The sequence below is a fragment of the Sitophilus oryzae genome, unplaced genomic scaffold (genome assembly GCF_002938485.1).
Source record: "Sitophilus oryzae breed Bouriz unplaced genomic scaffold, Soryzae_2.0 scaffold_808_pilon_pilon, whole genome shotgun sequence".
Taxonomy (NCBI): domain Eukaryota; kingdom Metazoa; phylum Arthropoda; class Insecta; order Coleoptera; family Curculionidae; genus Sitophilus; species Sitophilus oryzae.
In genome coordinates, this window is record NW_022147426.1 from 1,979,806 (window position 1) to 1,996,267 (window position 16,462).

At 32.3% G+C, this 16,462-nt stretch overlaps 1 protein-coding gene across 1 annotated transcript in view; it reads right to left on the minus strand.

Moving 5' to 3' along the window:
* The window catches only part of LOC115888779 (centrosome-associated zinc finger protein CP190-like), a 28,227-nt gene extending 11,952 nt beyond the window's left edge, over window positions 1–16,275 (minus strand). The window contains 10 exon segments of the mRNA XM_030908620.1: window positions 36–331; window positions 1,263–1,400; window positions 1,492–1,704; window positions 2,857–3,061; window positions 5,673–5,874; window positions 10,180–10,523; window positions 15,132–15,307; window positions 15,358–15,510; window positions 15,574–15,900; window positions 16,186–16,275. Coding sequence (XP_030764480.1) covers window positions 36–331; window positions 1,263–1,400; window positions 1,492–1,704; window positions 2,857–3,061; window positions 5,673–5,874; window positions 10,180–10,523; window positions 15,132–15,307; window positions 15,358–15,510; window positions 15,574–15,850 — 2,004 coding nt within the window. The 5' untranslated portion in view covers window positions 15,851–15,900; window positions 16,186–16,275.
* Between the last annotated feature and the right edge of the window lie 187 nt (window positions 16,276–16,462).

Sequence of the window (16,462 nt, forward strand, 5' to 3'; positions counted from 1 at the left end):
TTGTATCAATTTATTTATTCGTACAAACTTCTTACCCTTTCTTTCGGCTGTGGTACTATCGATTTCTCCTCCTTCTTAATCGGAATATCCGCCACCTGTACCGCCACCGCCTCCGGTTCTTTCACCGGCTCCTGTGCCGGCTGGCTCAGTTCCTGTTCCATGTCCTCGAAGTCCATTTTCTCGTCCAGACTGGTGATGCCGTCGCGGATCGCCTCCTTAAAATGCTGCGTGCGCACGTGATTGAACAGGCCCACCGAGGACTGCAGCTTTTTCGTGCAGTAGGCGCAGTCCAGGATCGCCTTTCCTGAAATAGGGTGTATAATTCGTTTAGCTGAAATGACAACAAGAAATTATGTGCAGAAAAGTGTCCTTTCAGTTTAACCATAAAATAATATACAAAACAATTTCCGAAGCACGTCTTTGAGTGACAAGCGATGGCGACAGCGCTGCCAGATTGTGACGGATTTATGAGATGAATATTAATTTAAAATTGATAAACAATATATTTATTATATCATTTTTTAAAGAGTTTTACGTTTTATTTTTAATTTAATAACTAATATTTTAGTAAGTAATTGATTTATTTGTTTTATAGCTTATTTGGCTTATTACCTACATATTGGCAAAAACCAGTCCATTATTATTATTCTAAGCGTTATTATGGGTTATTTATTTATTTATTGATATACATCTTACAACGCCATAAGTGGTAATAACAAGTAAGAAGGTGCTATTAATGCACAAACTAATAATCACAGACTTTAATAAAAACTAACTTTAAAAGTGGTATAATGTGCTTATCAATCAAACCTACTTCTCTGACTGCAATAAAGGGTCATAAACGATCTTTATTGTCACGTTCTCGTTCAAATTGTTTATCAGGGAAGCTACAAGCTTTTTGCTTCGACTGTATAAATGCTTCGGCATATTTTCAACACACAATTTCAAGAAATGCAATACAAAAACTCGAAAATTTAGTTCTTAAAAGAACTGTTTGTGCTTAAAAGTGCTTTTTTTAAAAAAAAGACTATGAAAATAGGCCAAAAAAACGAGAATTACTCGCAAAGATTTCAACAACAACACAATATTAGACAAAATAATGACCGACACTAGGATAATTGTCAAATAATAAAGGACAACACTGCTGAACACGGCGCAATGTGACCAACATAGCGACGTGCATTGGAAAATGTTTTGCGATTACAATATAAAAAAAAATAATCTTCGTAAATAGATGTCAAATATTTTTAAAGCACACTTACTAGATTGGCAATGTCCTGAAATTTGGACGTGGGCATGCAGGTCCTTCTTAGTGAAGAATCCCAATTTACAATTTTGACATTGGACCTCATCCTCGCCGTGAATCGTACTATGTAGTTGAATTTTTTCGGCTGTTACCGCTAGAAAACAAAACAAAAATTAATAATTAAACATAAAAAGTAAATAAAAAAAATGGATTAAAAAATATTTTGAAACTGTTCAATTGCTTACCGATAAGTGGACACTTTGAACACTTAGGGAACCTCATATTCGAATTTGGTATCAGTCCATGTTTAGTGTACAAGTGGAAGGCCATCAGTACGTCTGTAACGCACTTTTTGCCGCAATATTTACATAGAGAATCTTCGAATTCTACAGCGTGGACGTCGGTCATATGTTTACGGAAGAGATAGTACAAAACGAATTCAGGAGGATCTCCATCACCTATAATTATAAAAATAACTATACTAAGGGCTGGCAAAGGTTAGTTTTGGGTCAAGATTTCCGTATGTAAGAAGAGTACAATGCGTTTATAATGTACTGAACAAAGAGAGGACAGTAAACACGTTGCCAAACGTATGAAATAAACCGAGAAACTGTGCACATCGCTAAGAGACGTGGAAGGGGTATAGCAAATTTGTCGCAGTTGACCGATCGACCCAATCAATACCTCTGTCAGTACTTAAAGTTCTAGGAAAAGGTGTACGTCATGCGTTCAGCTTCACGATTTAATTACGTCTCGTGATACTTAATTTGTTCATTTATTAACGAATCGTTGTAATTTTCCCTATAGCTTGAATTTTTTTAAGTGCAAGCTAGAAACACTTGCATTTTTGGTAAAAATAAGTGGAATTGAGTGGGTGTTCGATAGTGGTCGCGCTATTAGAACTCTGAATTCAAAAATCGATATCTCGAAATCTATTAGAAATAATAGATTGTATCTTTTTCAAGAACTTTGTTAATATTTCTGCTCTATTTTCTTTGTAGACAGTATGTGAAAATCTTTATCAATAAAAAAATTACACGATTGCTGAAAATTGCTATGCTCTAAAAGTAAATGGATGGATTGTTTACAATTTTTAATAGAAAAAACAACCTTATCGAATTTTTCTTATGTAAGCATATTGTAAAATATCCGATCTTGAAAATAAAAAAGTTTCAATATCTAAAGTGGTTCTTGAGTTATGGCCTGTTATGTGTTAAAAAGTTGAGTTTTCTATTATATATTTCTAATTATCGCGATTACTGACGTTTTCTCGTTATAACAAAAATGACACCCTAACGATATCCTTATAATTCCATTTCAGATGCTCAGAAACATGTCTAATGATTTTATCTAGTTATCCCTTGAAAAAAAAGTCTTTTAAAAATAAGCGGTTTGCGATCGTGATTTTACTTTACTTGATAGGGAAAGGCGTATCGGCAACGCCGCAACAGCACACCGTCGCATTTCTCCCACTCCGACTTAATAAGATCCCTATGCGATTTACTTCCACACATGTAAATGCCGACCCAAAAGTAACAGTTGCCAGCACGGTATAAAAAAGCAAAATATTATTAAAACTGCTTTTCAACGATGTCCTGAAAAATTCCTACCTAAGCATTCCATACAGGCCCATGGTCCGTCATCGCCGAAACACCTGAAATCGGCAGTTTTGTAAGACTTTGACTTTTTTTGGGGCTTTTTGTTTTCTTTAAGCGCTTTGGAATCCCGTACAGGCTGCGCTTCTACTACTACAGGTTTCGACTCGTTTCGGTACGACCTTTCTATCTTTTCTACCTTTTCCAATTGAACTGGCGCCTGAAAATATATTATACAGTATGTTTGTTCCAACCACAGACTAATGTCATTTACTAGAGATAGAATGGATACTGATATAAAACATTTAGGCTGTATTCCGTTGCAAAACCAGGCGAACCAGATCGGTAAACTACGGTTCCTGAAAAACATCGGTTTGATACGGAACGGTTTGGTAAAATACTGGAAACGTCAAATGTTGACATTTTCTAAATTTCAATACCTCTATTATAAAATTGTTTGTCTTTTATGCATTTTTAATGTACCTGTTCTCTGCTTTTACGTTTGTTTCTTCTTTTCAATTGAGTTTAATATTGAAAAATATTTTATTAATAAACTGTTAAACTCGTTAGACAGCTCAAGTGAAGATTTGCAGGTCCAATATTAAAAGAGATCAATAATAAATAAACAAATCTAATCAATATTTATCAACACTCACGATTAGTTGTCTTGTTGTTCATGTTTTCTTTAAATGTTCCTGACTTGAAGAAACAATGGCTGCATGATAAGTTTAAATGGTCCTGAAAAGTCATTCTATTTAGTTAATGAAATTTATTACCTTTACTGCCTACCTCCATTGCTTTTGGATGTAAATACAAAATATTATTACAAATTTTAGAAATTAAATGAGAATTTCACTGGAACTTCCAATACTTGCTTGATTTCTGTCACATAAATGACATTGATTGACAAACAAAACCAGAAAAAACAGCCTTCTCGCGCTGGTTAGTTTGGTGACAGTTATAACCGAATTTTTCAGAAACCGTGTTCCGTAATAAGAAAACTTTCAGGAAACCGATAGAAACGGAACATAAAACCATAACCAAGGTAAGCAACGGAATACACCCTTAGAGCCACCTAGTAATCCGGAAGAAACTAATGTGGAGTTTTGGCATAACATAATTGTTACTAAAACGGTGACGTTATTCAAGAGTAAAATTATTCCTTGTAAAATATAAAATAATAAATATAGACTTTTTTACTACATTTTACATTTTATTAGATCATTAGAAGTGTAACATGGTCAAAACAAAATTGAAATTATGAATACATACATTTTAAACACCAACAATAGAGCACATAGCATCTATTTTTTTGATTTAACAAATAAATAATAATATAGTAAAAATATTATAGACTACTAATTAACTGTTACTAAAAAAAATACTATATATTACCAACTAAGTACTTACTTATAAATAAATTTATCATTTCTAAAATATCAAAATGACTTTAATAAAAAAGTTTAGTATCTAACACGAAGATGATGATAGACTGTTAATATTAAAATACATAAATTAATAAAAACTTGATGATAAATTGATAATAAAAAATAATTGATAAATTAAAAAAAAACAGAAACTATAAACATATAATAAATCACTGAAATCACCTAACTTTCAGTTAGGTTAGGTTAGGACAAATCAGGAATATCTGATTTTAAAAATTATTTTAATAATGATTTAAAAATAACTTGAAGGATCATAACATTTTGTCAAATAGACCAAAACTAGACCATAGACGTTAGTCAACATAGAGACTGTCATCTCATCTTCATATAGAAATTAGAAACCTGTACTTTAATGTCTTCTGTGCCGCACAGTGGGGTATTTGACACAGATAGTTGATCGAAATTTTTTTATGTAGATCTTATATAAATTATTGCTATTTTCAATTAAAGAGGAAATAATATGAACAAAATAAAGGATAATTCGTCGATTCTAAAAATAGAAAGAAAAATCACTGTTCCAATGTTTCCACGGTCAATGCCACTAATGCCAGTAGTAATATCGCAACTAATACTACTAATACTACGACTGATCCGCGAGCAATGCCTATACCACTAAAGTCGCTACTAATGCCAAATTGTGCTATACTGCTAATGGCACTAATGCGATCGCTTTGTACACAACAATGCCATCGCGGTTTACACCTCGCATTAGTATATCACTGATTGGTAAATTAGAGGAAACCAAGAATGTTTTTCTCATTTTATCAGCAAAGTCGCAAAAAGTCGCAGTATTTTATTTTACTGTATGAAAGCCCAATGTTTACTAAGTAAAACGTATATAGACAATATGCTGAATTCTTCGAAATGCGCAACTAAATCTCTAAGTACAATAAAAATGTCACAAATTTAATCAAATTTTCTGAACGCCTAACTTTTAGTTGCAAAAAAAATCGTTAGTATAGAGAATATCAAAATAAATAATACGTTTTTGTAGAATACATACCTGCAGCTTGCTGAGCCATTTTCAATCAAAACAATAATATAAACGTAAAAAGAGCACAAGAACAACAACAATTTATAATTTTAAACATTAAATTTAGCCATTTACCTCTTATCTGTGAGAAGTAACAACTTTGACGTTTCGTTGAAACAAATGAATGCAACTAAACACACCCATAGCAACGCCATTCATGGCAGAGATGATTTAACTTATCATTTATCTTTTTTTGGGAAATCTTAAATACATTTGCTTTTTCGAATTTCCTTTTTCATGCTAATACCCCACCGTGCGCCGTCTGGCGATGCGGAAGAAACTAAATTTGTAGTTCTAGAAAATTACCGTTGAGTGTCTAGTGCCTGGTCAGTACTTTGATAAAATTTTACCTGGACTTTTGGCTTCTCTTTGACTGCTGGTGCAGAAGCACCTTTGGCCGTGATAATTTTCAGTTTGATGTTTTTCTTCTTTTTGACAAGGCCGGGAAACTTCTTAAGTATTTCCGACACCACCTTCGTATGGTCCAGTTCGCTTGGATTGCTGGTTTTGATGCATATCACAGTTTCATCATCCAGCTCCGTAATTTTCACCCTGTAAATAAGCAGATATACCGGGTGTTTCTTAAAAATAGCTCACCCCTATAACTTTTTTACTTTTTTCAGATAAATAAACAAAATTTGGTACATTAGTATACAGGGTGTCCCAGGCTGAGCGTGCATTAAAAGTTTCTAGAGAACTACAACGTCTAGGTCAGAGATTTTTTGTACATCATTGTTTCGCAACAAGATCTATCGATTAAAAATATTTTCAATATGGCGGCATTTCCGGAAATAGCGGAATTTTACAGTAACTTTCTTATTTTAAGTGGGTGTCCCCATCTTTTATTACATACTTAAATTCTCTGTAAAATTCTATGAATTTTAATATTAAAGACTCTATATCTAACATTAACCGTTTTTGAGAAAAAAAAATTTTTGGACAAAAAAACTGCCTGTCAAAAATATGTGTATAGCCTGAACGTCAAATTTAGTAGCCTATAACTAGTTAGCCTATAACTTTAAACGCCGATCATCATTTCCAAGCCAACTTTGCGCTGTTTTTTTTTTCGATCATAGGGTATATTATTAATAATATCAACTATTGGATATCACTAAAGAGCGAAAATACAATATATATTTTTATAAATACACTTTTTAAACTTTTAAACAAATAAAAGATTTATAATATAGGAAATTCAAACAATTCGTTTTCTGACAGATGGAAATAAATTGTCTGACCGTTTGACACTTCATGTCAGAAAGTTAGATAAAATCAAGAAAAATATACGTTTTCAAACTAAATCTTAAATAACTTAAAAACGATTTATTTTAGGTAAAACATGTATAAAAAATTATTATTAAATTATTATTTTTTTTACTCAAAAAGTAACGAATTGGAAAACCTTTCCACTGGTGAAATAAAAAAGTGGGTTTCCATTTGAAAAAAAAATGATTTATGATAATTTTTTAATCGCTTAATACCATGACAGCTACCGCCATTATTATATGATATTTGAACAATTTAATTTTTGAAATAGATGAAAGCCACATGTCTTATCTTTATGTCATAGTGGCTGGGGTAATTACTAAATTTGACTTTTAGGCTATACAAATTTTTTGACAGGTAATTTTTTTCGTCCAAAAATTTTAAATATTTTTTTTTTCTCCAAAACGGTTAATGGTAGGTATAGAGTGTTGAATTGAGAATTTAAGTATGCAATAAAAAATGGGGGCACCCATTTAAAATAAGAAAGTTGCTGTCAACTTCCGGTATTTCCGGAAGTACCGCCATATTGAAAATATTGTTGCGCACCCGTGTGGACTCGGCATAACCTAACTAACTAAAATGTCCCGCCCCCATATAACCTTAAATCGCATTAAAGAATAAACACCGTAATGATTCATTCGAACGTTCGAGAAGAATCGAGTTCCACTGGAATGGAGTAGTATCAGGGTTGGCAAATATCATGATATTTATATAAATATCAAATATCGGATATATATCCGATATATATCAAGTTTTGATATTTTTGTTTTTATTTTTTATGTAAAACTGCGTTTAGTATCAAGTAAAATCAAGAGCTCAAGCAAATATTTCTATTTCAACTTAATTATTGTTGCTTTGCACAGAATAGGAACAACATTGAAACAAAAATCTTAAAAAATATACAGAAATTCTAAAAAAATAAACAGAACTTCTAAAAATATAGAGAAAATCTAAAAAAATAAACAGAACTTCTAAAAATATACAGAAATTCTAAAAAAATAAACAGAACTTCTAAAAAATAAACAGAAATTCTAAAAAATAAACGGGAATTCTAAAAAAATAATCAGGAATTCTAAGAAATAAACGGGAATTCTAAGAAATAAACGGAAATTCTAAAAAATAAACGGGAATTCTAAAAAATAAACGGAAATTCAAAAAAATAAACAGATATTCTAAAACTAACAACAAACAAATTTATATTTGATTTATTAATGGTAAATCATCGCCAGAGTCAGAATCAATTGATACTGTTTCTGGCAAAGTTTTTGGTACATTTGAATTGTCCCAGATCCAATCAATATTATCTTTTTTGTTTTTTTTTCTTTCTGATTGTTGAGTTTTATTTTTTTATAAATATCATGATATATATCAAGGTATAAATATCTAATAAAATTATATAAGAATTTCTTGCCTTGAACTGCTAATATAGAAATTAATTCCACGCTATGTTCGTCATGTTGTGGATCAATCTGCTCTCACTACCGGTTTCGGGGCCCTACCCCATCATCAGGTGAGCTTGGGTATTTCCACAAAAATATATATCATGATATAATACCGTATGATCGAATAAAAACGGCGTCAGCGATGGCTATGAAATGAAGATCGCTGTCATTTTATATGTAAAATTATATGGAGAATGTCAACGATGTTCATTTCCAAGCCAACTGGACGCCGTTTTTTCTCGATCATACGGTATTTATACCATATACAGGGTGTTTCAAAACAAATGCGAAAAACTTTAGGGGGTGATTCCTTGTTCAAAATAAAGGGTAGTTTGCTTTATAAACGTTGGGTCAAAAGTCAACCATTAGGGAGATATCGCGGTACAAAGATGGCGGAAAAATAATGTTTTTATTTTTTATCTTGAAAACGAAAAGAGATAGACTAATGAAATTTTATGGAAGCATTACTGTTATGAAAACACACTTTCAGGTAATTTTTTCACTTTTTTAAAATGAGTGGAAGGGGTTGAAATAAACTACCCCTATCATTCTTGTTAACGAAATTTAAAGAAAACTCTTATCAAACACATGCAAAAAAATTAATTTGGATAGTTTAGTTTGTTTAGAAACTTTTTTATCTCTTGTATTTTTTTGATAAAACTCACCGATTAGAAATTAAAAAATAAAATGTAAAGCATTACATGTCAGGACAAAAAACATTTTCTGATAAAGAATCTAGTGGGCTGCTGTAATTTTTTTTAGGAAAAAATCTAGTCGGCCGCTGTTAAAAAGTAACAGCTGTAACAGGATGTTCCTAATACTATTTTATTTGACATTACTCTACTGCAATACGTTATTATCTAGATGATTATTAATGATCTAGATAATAACAACTTAATCTAAAAATGTTTTTTGTCCTGACATCTAATGCTTTACATTTTATTTTTTAATTTCCAATCGGTGAGTTTTATCAAAAAAACACAAGAGGTAAAAAAGTTTCTAAACAAACTAAACTATCCAAATTAAAGCATTTGCATGTGTTTCATAAGATTTTTCTTTAAATTTCGTTAACAAGAATGATAGGGGTAGTTTATTTCAACCCCTTCCACTCATTTTTAAAAAAAGTGAAAAATTACCAGAAAGTGTGTTTTCATAACAGTAATGCTTCCATAAAATTTTATTAGTCTATCTCTTTTCGTTTTCAAGATAAAAAATAAAAACATTATTTTTCCGCCATCTTTGTACCGCAATATCTCCCTAATGGTTGACTTTTGACCCAACATTTATGAAGCAAACTACCCTTTATTTTGAACAAGGAATCACCCCCTAAAGTTTTTCGCATTTGTTTTGAAACACCCTGTATATATGGTATAAATATCATGATATATATCAATGATATATATCTGATATATATCATTGATATATATCATGCCAACCCTGAGTAGTACATACAAGGACATTCGAAACGTTCTCTATGCACCTAATGATCTATGGATTATTCGAGAACTCTTTAGCTGAGGGTATATAAACCGACGGCTGAGGCCTGAAGAGGACAGAAATAAATAGACGAGTCCAGTTGCCAATCCTGAGTAGTACATACGAGAACATTCGAAACCTTCTCTATGCAGCTAATGATCTATGGATTATTCGAGAACTCTTTAGCTGTGGGTATATAAACCGACGGCTGGGGCCCGAAGAGGACAGAAATAAATAGACGAGTACAATTGTCGCACGAAATTCAAAATAAATTCTTTCTAGATAAATAGTTTGTATATAGTTCTTTAAGTCCTTTAATCTTATTGTTTGTTACTTAGTGTAAATAGTCACTTTCTATCCACACGGAACCGAGGAAAAACATAACAATATTTTTAATTAATAGATCTCGTTGTAAAACAATGATGTGTAAAAAATCTCCGATCTAGATATGTGTTTTTCTAGAAACTTCTAATGCACACTCAGCCTGGGACAAACTGTATAACATAAATTAGGATAGGAGAGTTAAAAAAAAACAGGAATACAAGGAAAGAAAAAAGAGATCGAGATCGGAGTTTCCCGGTTCTCAACCCTAGAGGATGCCATGATATAAAATAAAAAAAAGAACCAGAATTAAATAACCAGTAAAGAACAAACCAGAAAAAAGATAACTAACCTTTTAGGCGACGATACTAGCTTCGTCTCCGATTTCCTCTTCAAGCTAGTCTCCTCCCCGCCACCCCTACTACTCGAAGACACCTCGCTCTGCAAAACCGCCGGTTGCTCCTTAACGGGCGGACCGTCCTCCTCCTCGTACTCCCTCAAGTCGCCCATCAGGCCCGAGCGGGCTGCCTCCTGCTCGACGATGCCGGCTTTTTGGTCGTCCTCCTTGGTCCACAGCGGCTTGCTGGTCAGCGACACGTCGCTGGAGTCGAAGGCGCTCGAGTCCAGCGGCGTGATGTGCTTGAGGTCGTCGTCGGGCCATTCGAAGCGGGTGGGTTTGGGAGCGTTGTCCAGTACCTGGAAAGGAAACGGGACAGTGATGCGGTGTTGCCAACTATTTACAGCGTTATCCCACTAAAGCGTACTACAAAAAACCGCTACTACTTAAATTTCAATAAAAAAAATACTGTGTGCAACTTCTTACTAACAGCTATTAAATTAAAAGATTTGACGGATATATAATTTTTTATGAATGCTTTTTATAAACTTCACATAAAACAGAGTTAATATAAAACCTTATACTATTCTAGCTTTATAATTCTATGTTTTTTTTGATTTTTATTAAAAAACGATAATTCTATCACTCGGCCGGATAGCCTGGCAGCTGTGGCCATTAGACCAAAGTACTACTACATCTATATCTCTTACTACTACGAACTGCTACTAACCAACCAAGAACGGTAAACTAATAGGACTGCTCATCCTCAAAAGACGTCCGTTCGCCTCTTCCCGCGCTTCAGCTGACAGTTGTGACGTTATTGTAGTCCTTATCATGATAGTGTGTATTATTAGTTGCCTATGGAAAACTTATAAAAATAACAGCTGACAAATTTTGAGTTAATTATTTTGTCAATTTTAAATGTAAAAAAGGTGTTTTTACAGTTTTTAGAGCTATAGAGTGAATAAATACGTCCATTTTGTATTGTGGATTGTGACAAAGTGCTTACTAAGTGTCTACGATATTGTTTATTAATTATTTTAAAGCAAAATATGGAAGTACTCTAAAAAGAACGCCTGCAAAAGGTGATGCTGGGAACTGCTGTTCTTAAAAATGCATTATCCGAGTATTTAATACGATTTATACAGTTAATTTTCTCTAGTGCATACATATAAGGTGTTTAAATTAATAAATAAACTAAATAATGAAAGTTTTGCATCCGGCAACCAATAATGCACCTGTGTGTATTATTGGTTGCCGGATAAGGACTAATAACCATGACAAGGACTACAATGACGTCACAAAGCGAGGAGTTTTGGCATGCACCTGGCAGACACTTTTGGCTGAGTGAGCAGTCCTATTAGGTTAACTGTTCTTGCTAACCAACAAGATCTACCCCGAATGGGGTAGCTGTGGCAACACTGCCGCCATCACCTTTCCTCTTGCACGTCAGGGTGCAGCCACACTATCCTAAAAACGGCGTATCGGCGTAACGGCGTAATGACCTTGAATAGATTTTCAGTAATTCTATTGGCTGAAACATTCATCTGTCAGAAATTTTATCTGTCAAATTCATCTGTCAAAAATTTCAGCCAATAGAATTACTGGAAATCTAGTCAAGGTCGTTACGTCGATTTCCAGTAATTCTATTGGCTGAAATTTTTGACAGATGAATTTGACAGATAAAATTTCTGACAGATGAATGTTTCAGCCAATAGAATTACTGAAAATCTATTCAAGGTCATTACGCCGTTACGCCGATACGCCGTTTTTAGAATAGTGTGGCTGCACCCTCACGGCCGTCTCGCGGCCATCATCAAGTTTCACTTCGATAATGTATTTAATTATTATTATTTATTTATTTAATAATTTATTTTTCGTGTTTATCAAAAATATTGATATTTTAATTGTTTATTCATTTTTTATTTTACGCGTATAAAACTATCGTACGATCGAATAAAAACGGTGTGAGCGATGGCTATGAAATAAAGATCGCTGTCATTTTATAGTAAAATTATATAGGAAATGTCATCGATCGTCATTTCCAAGCCAACTGGACGACGCGCCGTTTTTTTCGATTATACGGTATTTGTTACACGTAAAAAACTATTTGTTACGCGTAAAAAACTATTTTTTACAGGCAAAAAACAATCTTTTATGTGTAAAAAACTAATTGTCACACATAAAAAAACTATTTGTTGCACGTAAAAGACTATTTGTTACACGTAAAAAAATATTTTCTAATTTATTACTTATTAACATTTCAAACTACACTTTTTCAAACATATCCTTCAAATCCTTCATCATTTAGGCTATACAATTTTTTTTTGAAAGGCAGTTTTTTTTCTTCCAAAAATGTTAAATGTTGTTTTCTCTCAAAAATAGTTAATGTTAGCCTTGTATATGAATTTTTAAAGTAGCTCAACCTAAGACGTTTATGGATGTAAAGCACCAGATGGCGGGGCATATTTCACGGTCTTTTACTACAGAAAAACATTTTTTGTTACTCTGAATTTTGAAGCGACGAATAAAAACAGAGAAAATAAAAATCGATAATTTTCGGACTGTGCCAATTGGTTACTAATCGCCCAGATACTTTTTGTCTATTAGATATGGTATAAAACCTGGTAATTATACAATTCGACCATTGTAAATACCCGACAAATTCCGCAAGGCCGACGAGGCCGATGCTTTTCACTGATAAGAAAAAAAATGTTTGTTTAGATCATTTTCGAGATATTTTTTCTTTCTGAATGCACATTTTTAAAGTATTTTATATTCTTTGTCCGCTTGATCTATTATACTGGTTGCACGTATCGAAGTTCTGTTTCTTCTAGTTTTAAAAAATGTTCTTATTTCTTTGTAGTTGTAGTGGTTGTAGTGTAAAATTAGATTGTTTAGTGCAGAATACCAGAAATAGTTTAGTAGTGTTTTTATAGTTTATTATTTTGTAGTTATAAGTAGTAGGTGAAGGGATAATTTGGTTATTTTTTCTTTTTGTTTGATTAATTAGTAAGTTTGATAATTTTTTCAGTGTAGAATACAAGAAGTAGTTGTGTAGTTTTTTTTATAAGAGATTATATTAGTTTATTTTGTAGATGAGTAGTAGGTGAAGGTATTTGGGTATTTTTTCTTTTTGTTTTTCTTCTAATTGTAGTAATTCTATTAAGTATTGTGATAGATACACTATATCTTCCTTCAACTTCGTTGAAACGTGCGTTATCATATAATTTTGGTTTTCTGGTAGTAGAATCGAAAAAAAATCTGATCAAATTTATTTTAAATTAAATTAATCAAGTCTTATTAATCAAATTAATCTAGTCAAATAATAATAGTTAGTTTCTAAATACTATACAGTGTGAGTTTCCTACGATGTTCTCTGTGGGTATCTCGGAAACTACTGGAGATAGTGAGTCGGTTAAATGGGGAAAGAATTGCAGTTTTGTGGAGTTATAAATATGCGCCTTTCGGATTTTTCGGAGAAGTCCAAGGCTTACTAGATATTTCGAAAAAAACAAATTTTGGCTATTTTAAAACTTGTCTCTCTTCCATTATATTATAATCATGATCGAATAAAAACGGCGTCAACGATGGCTATGAAATGAAGATCGCTGTCATTTTATATGTAAAATTATATGGGAAATATCATCGATCGTCATTTCATAGCCATCGCTGGCGCCGTTTTTATTCGATCATACGGTATTTTAGACAAAAAGTTTTCAGATAAAAGTTGTAGATAATCACATACCTAATGAGTTTGTGTTTCCTGTTTTTTTTTCTAAAGCCTGTCATTTTTGACATATGACACAAACATTATGTTTTTTTAAACGGTTGTTGATTATATATAGTTGGCCATGACTTCATAAAAAGCGCCATTTTTTACGCTTTTCAGCGATATAGGTATAATATGTTTTTTTCGAAAAATTACAAGTTATAGCCAATTCTTTTCTTTCTTGACTAATTTTCATACCAATAATACCATGCCAATTAGTTGGCATCAAAAATGTAAAAAGTTTTATGTTTTCAAAAAAAAATATCGTAAAATTCGTAAAACACTCAATTTAGAATAAAATAATCTAAGAATGAAATGATTCTTTTATAAACCTGCATTAAATCAAATTAAAATAGGTATGCAACTTTTTTTTAAATATTAATCAACAGCAATTAGCATTATCATAAATTATTATAAATAATGTACCAACATATCGAAATAATAATTTCTTTGTTAATACGGTTTAGAATTCTAAACCGTATTAAATAACAGGCAAAAATAATTTACAATAAAATAAAAGTTTCGTTTAAATTTCTTAATCATCTGATCACTATTAAAGTTTGCAGAAACCCGAGCTATATTATTACATTACTCTGAGGAAAATAACGAAAATAATCGATATTTTTGACTCCGCCCCGAAAGGTTCACGATTTGCCCTCCAGTTGGCAGCACATTTTGTCTAGTCGGTTGAACAACTTTAAGAATATATAAACAAGGATGTTAGGTATAGAGTGTTTAATATCAAAATTCATAAAATTTTACAGATAATTTAAGTATGTACTAAAAAAGGGGGGCCCATTTAAAACCCATTTAAAATAAGAAAGTCGCTGTCAACTTTCAGTATTCCCAGAAGTGCAGCCATATTAAAAATATTTTATTAGAGAGAGCTCATTGTGACACAACGATGTGCAAAAAATATCCAATCTAGATACCTATTGTAGTTCTCTAGAAACTTCTAATGTACATTCAGCCTGGGATACTCTGTATACCAAGCCTATTTACTTTGATTAGTTTTGAAGAAGACTCTATCATAGAATAGCTTTAAAAGTCTCTAAAATTTGCAATTTTAACACAGCTTTAAATTCTTAGAAAATTCATACAGAAATTAAAAATGCATTGTTCTAAAATTCTAAATAGTAGGTATATGCATCATATAATCTAGCTCCTCTATTACATAGTAATTTTGTTGACTTACCAGTAAAGGATCCCTCTCAATAGGCCCCTCAATCCATTTAGAATTATTGAAAGTTGTTGATGTCGGATGAACCGTAGACGCAGATTGTTTTCGTTTCCATACAGGTAGTTTCCTTGCCGGCAGAGGACTTGGCAAGTCACCAGCAACTGGTGAAGCTGGCTTATGTATATTCTTATCTAAAACTCACTATTAGTAAACATTTCAAACATTACCAAACACAACATACTCTGCCAGCTACTCATAACACTCTTTTTCCCTTTAGGTACCGGATTGTTCTTGTAATTGATTTCATCCAAAAGTTTCGTTAAAACGGCAATATTCATCACTTCAGCGGCTTTGTATAACTTTGTAAAGATACTCGGATGGTATTCTAACATACCTGAAAATCAAAAAATTAGTAATTAGGACAGGTGTTGACATTTAATGAGTATTATATTTTTACCTGTATACATAAAATTAACAATGGGTACAATAACATCAGCCTGTAGATCGCTCGGCATTATGATAGTGCTATCATCCAGTGCTGAACATGTTTGTTCCAGAAAAGTAAAGTATTCGGTACAGGCGTTCATTACTAAACGATGAACTTTCAGTTGGACGTTACCCTCGAATTGCAGGGTCAAATCGCAGTAGTCGGTTTTGGAAAAGAACAACTGAAGACGTTGCAGGAAGTAAATTCCCCAATTGTCCACTCTCACCTGCTTGCTAGTCTCAACCATTTTTCTATCTATTCAGATCACTTGTTCACTTTAAACACTTACGCTATAATCTGCAAATAAATTCTCTCCTTTTACATCGTTACCGGTTAGATAGTTTAAGCATTATCATATTTATTATGCTTCTTTTTACAACGATTTTAGGTAAAGAGTCTACAGCATTTTTACAAAACAAAAGAACGACAATCATGGAAGCCATCTCTTTATAGAGCTAAATATTAAACAATTAATAGATCCAAAGCTTGGAAACAAACATGCTAATATTAAAGCCTATATATTTAACAAAAATAGAACTAAAATTTCACTATTTTCCCTGTTTCTATTTGAAATTTACTGACCTTTTCCTTATTATTAAAATGTTGGCTCCATCTTATTAATGCTACTCCAAACATATTGAACTAATAACTTCTATAATGTGATACAGGGGGCGCTTCAGTTGTTAAGCGGCAATTTGAAATCGTAACATTTTTATGAAATTCCCTTGTTTATGTGACCTTTTAACTAGACTTTTTTAAATTATCTTAAAAGAAACGTTTATTTCTATTAAATTTGAGGTATATTTTGATTTTATTGATACTTAAATAATAAAAATATTAAAAATAAAGGATCAGGCTT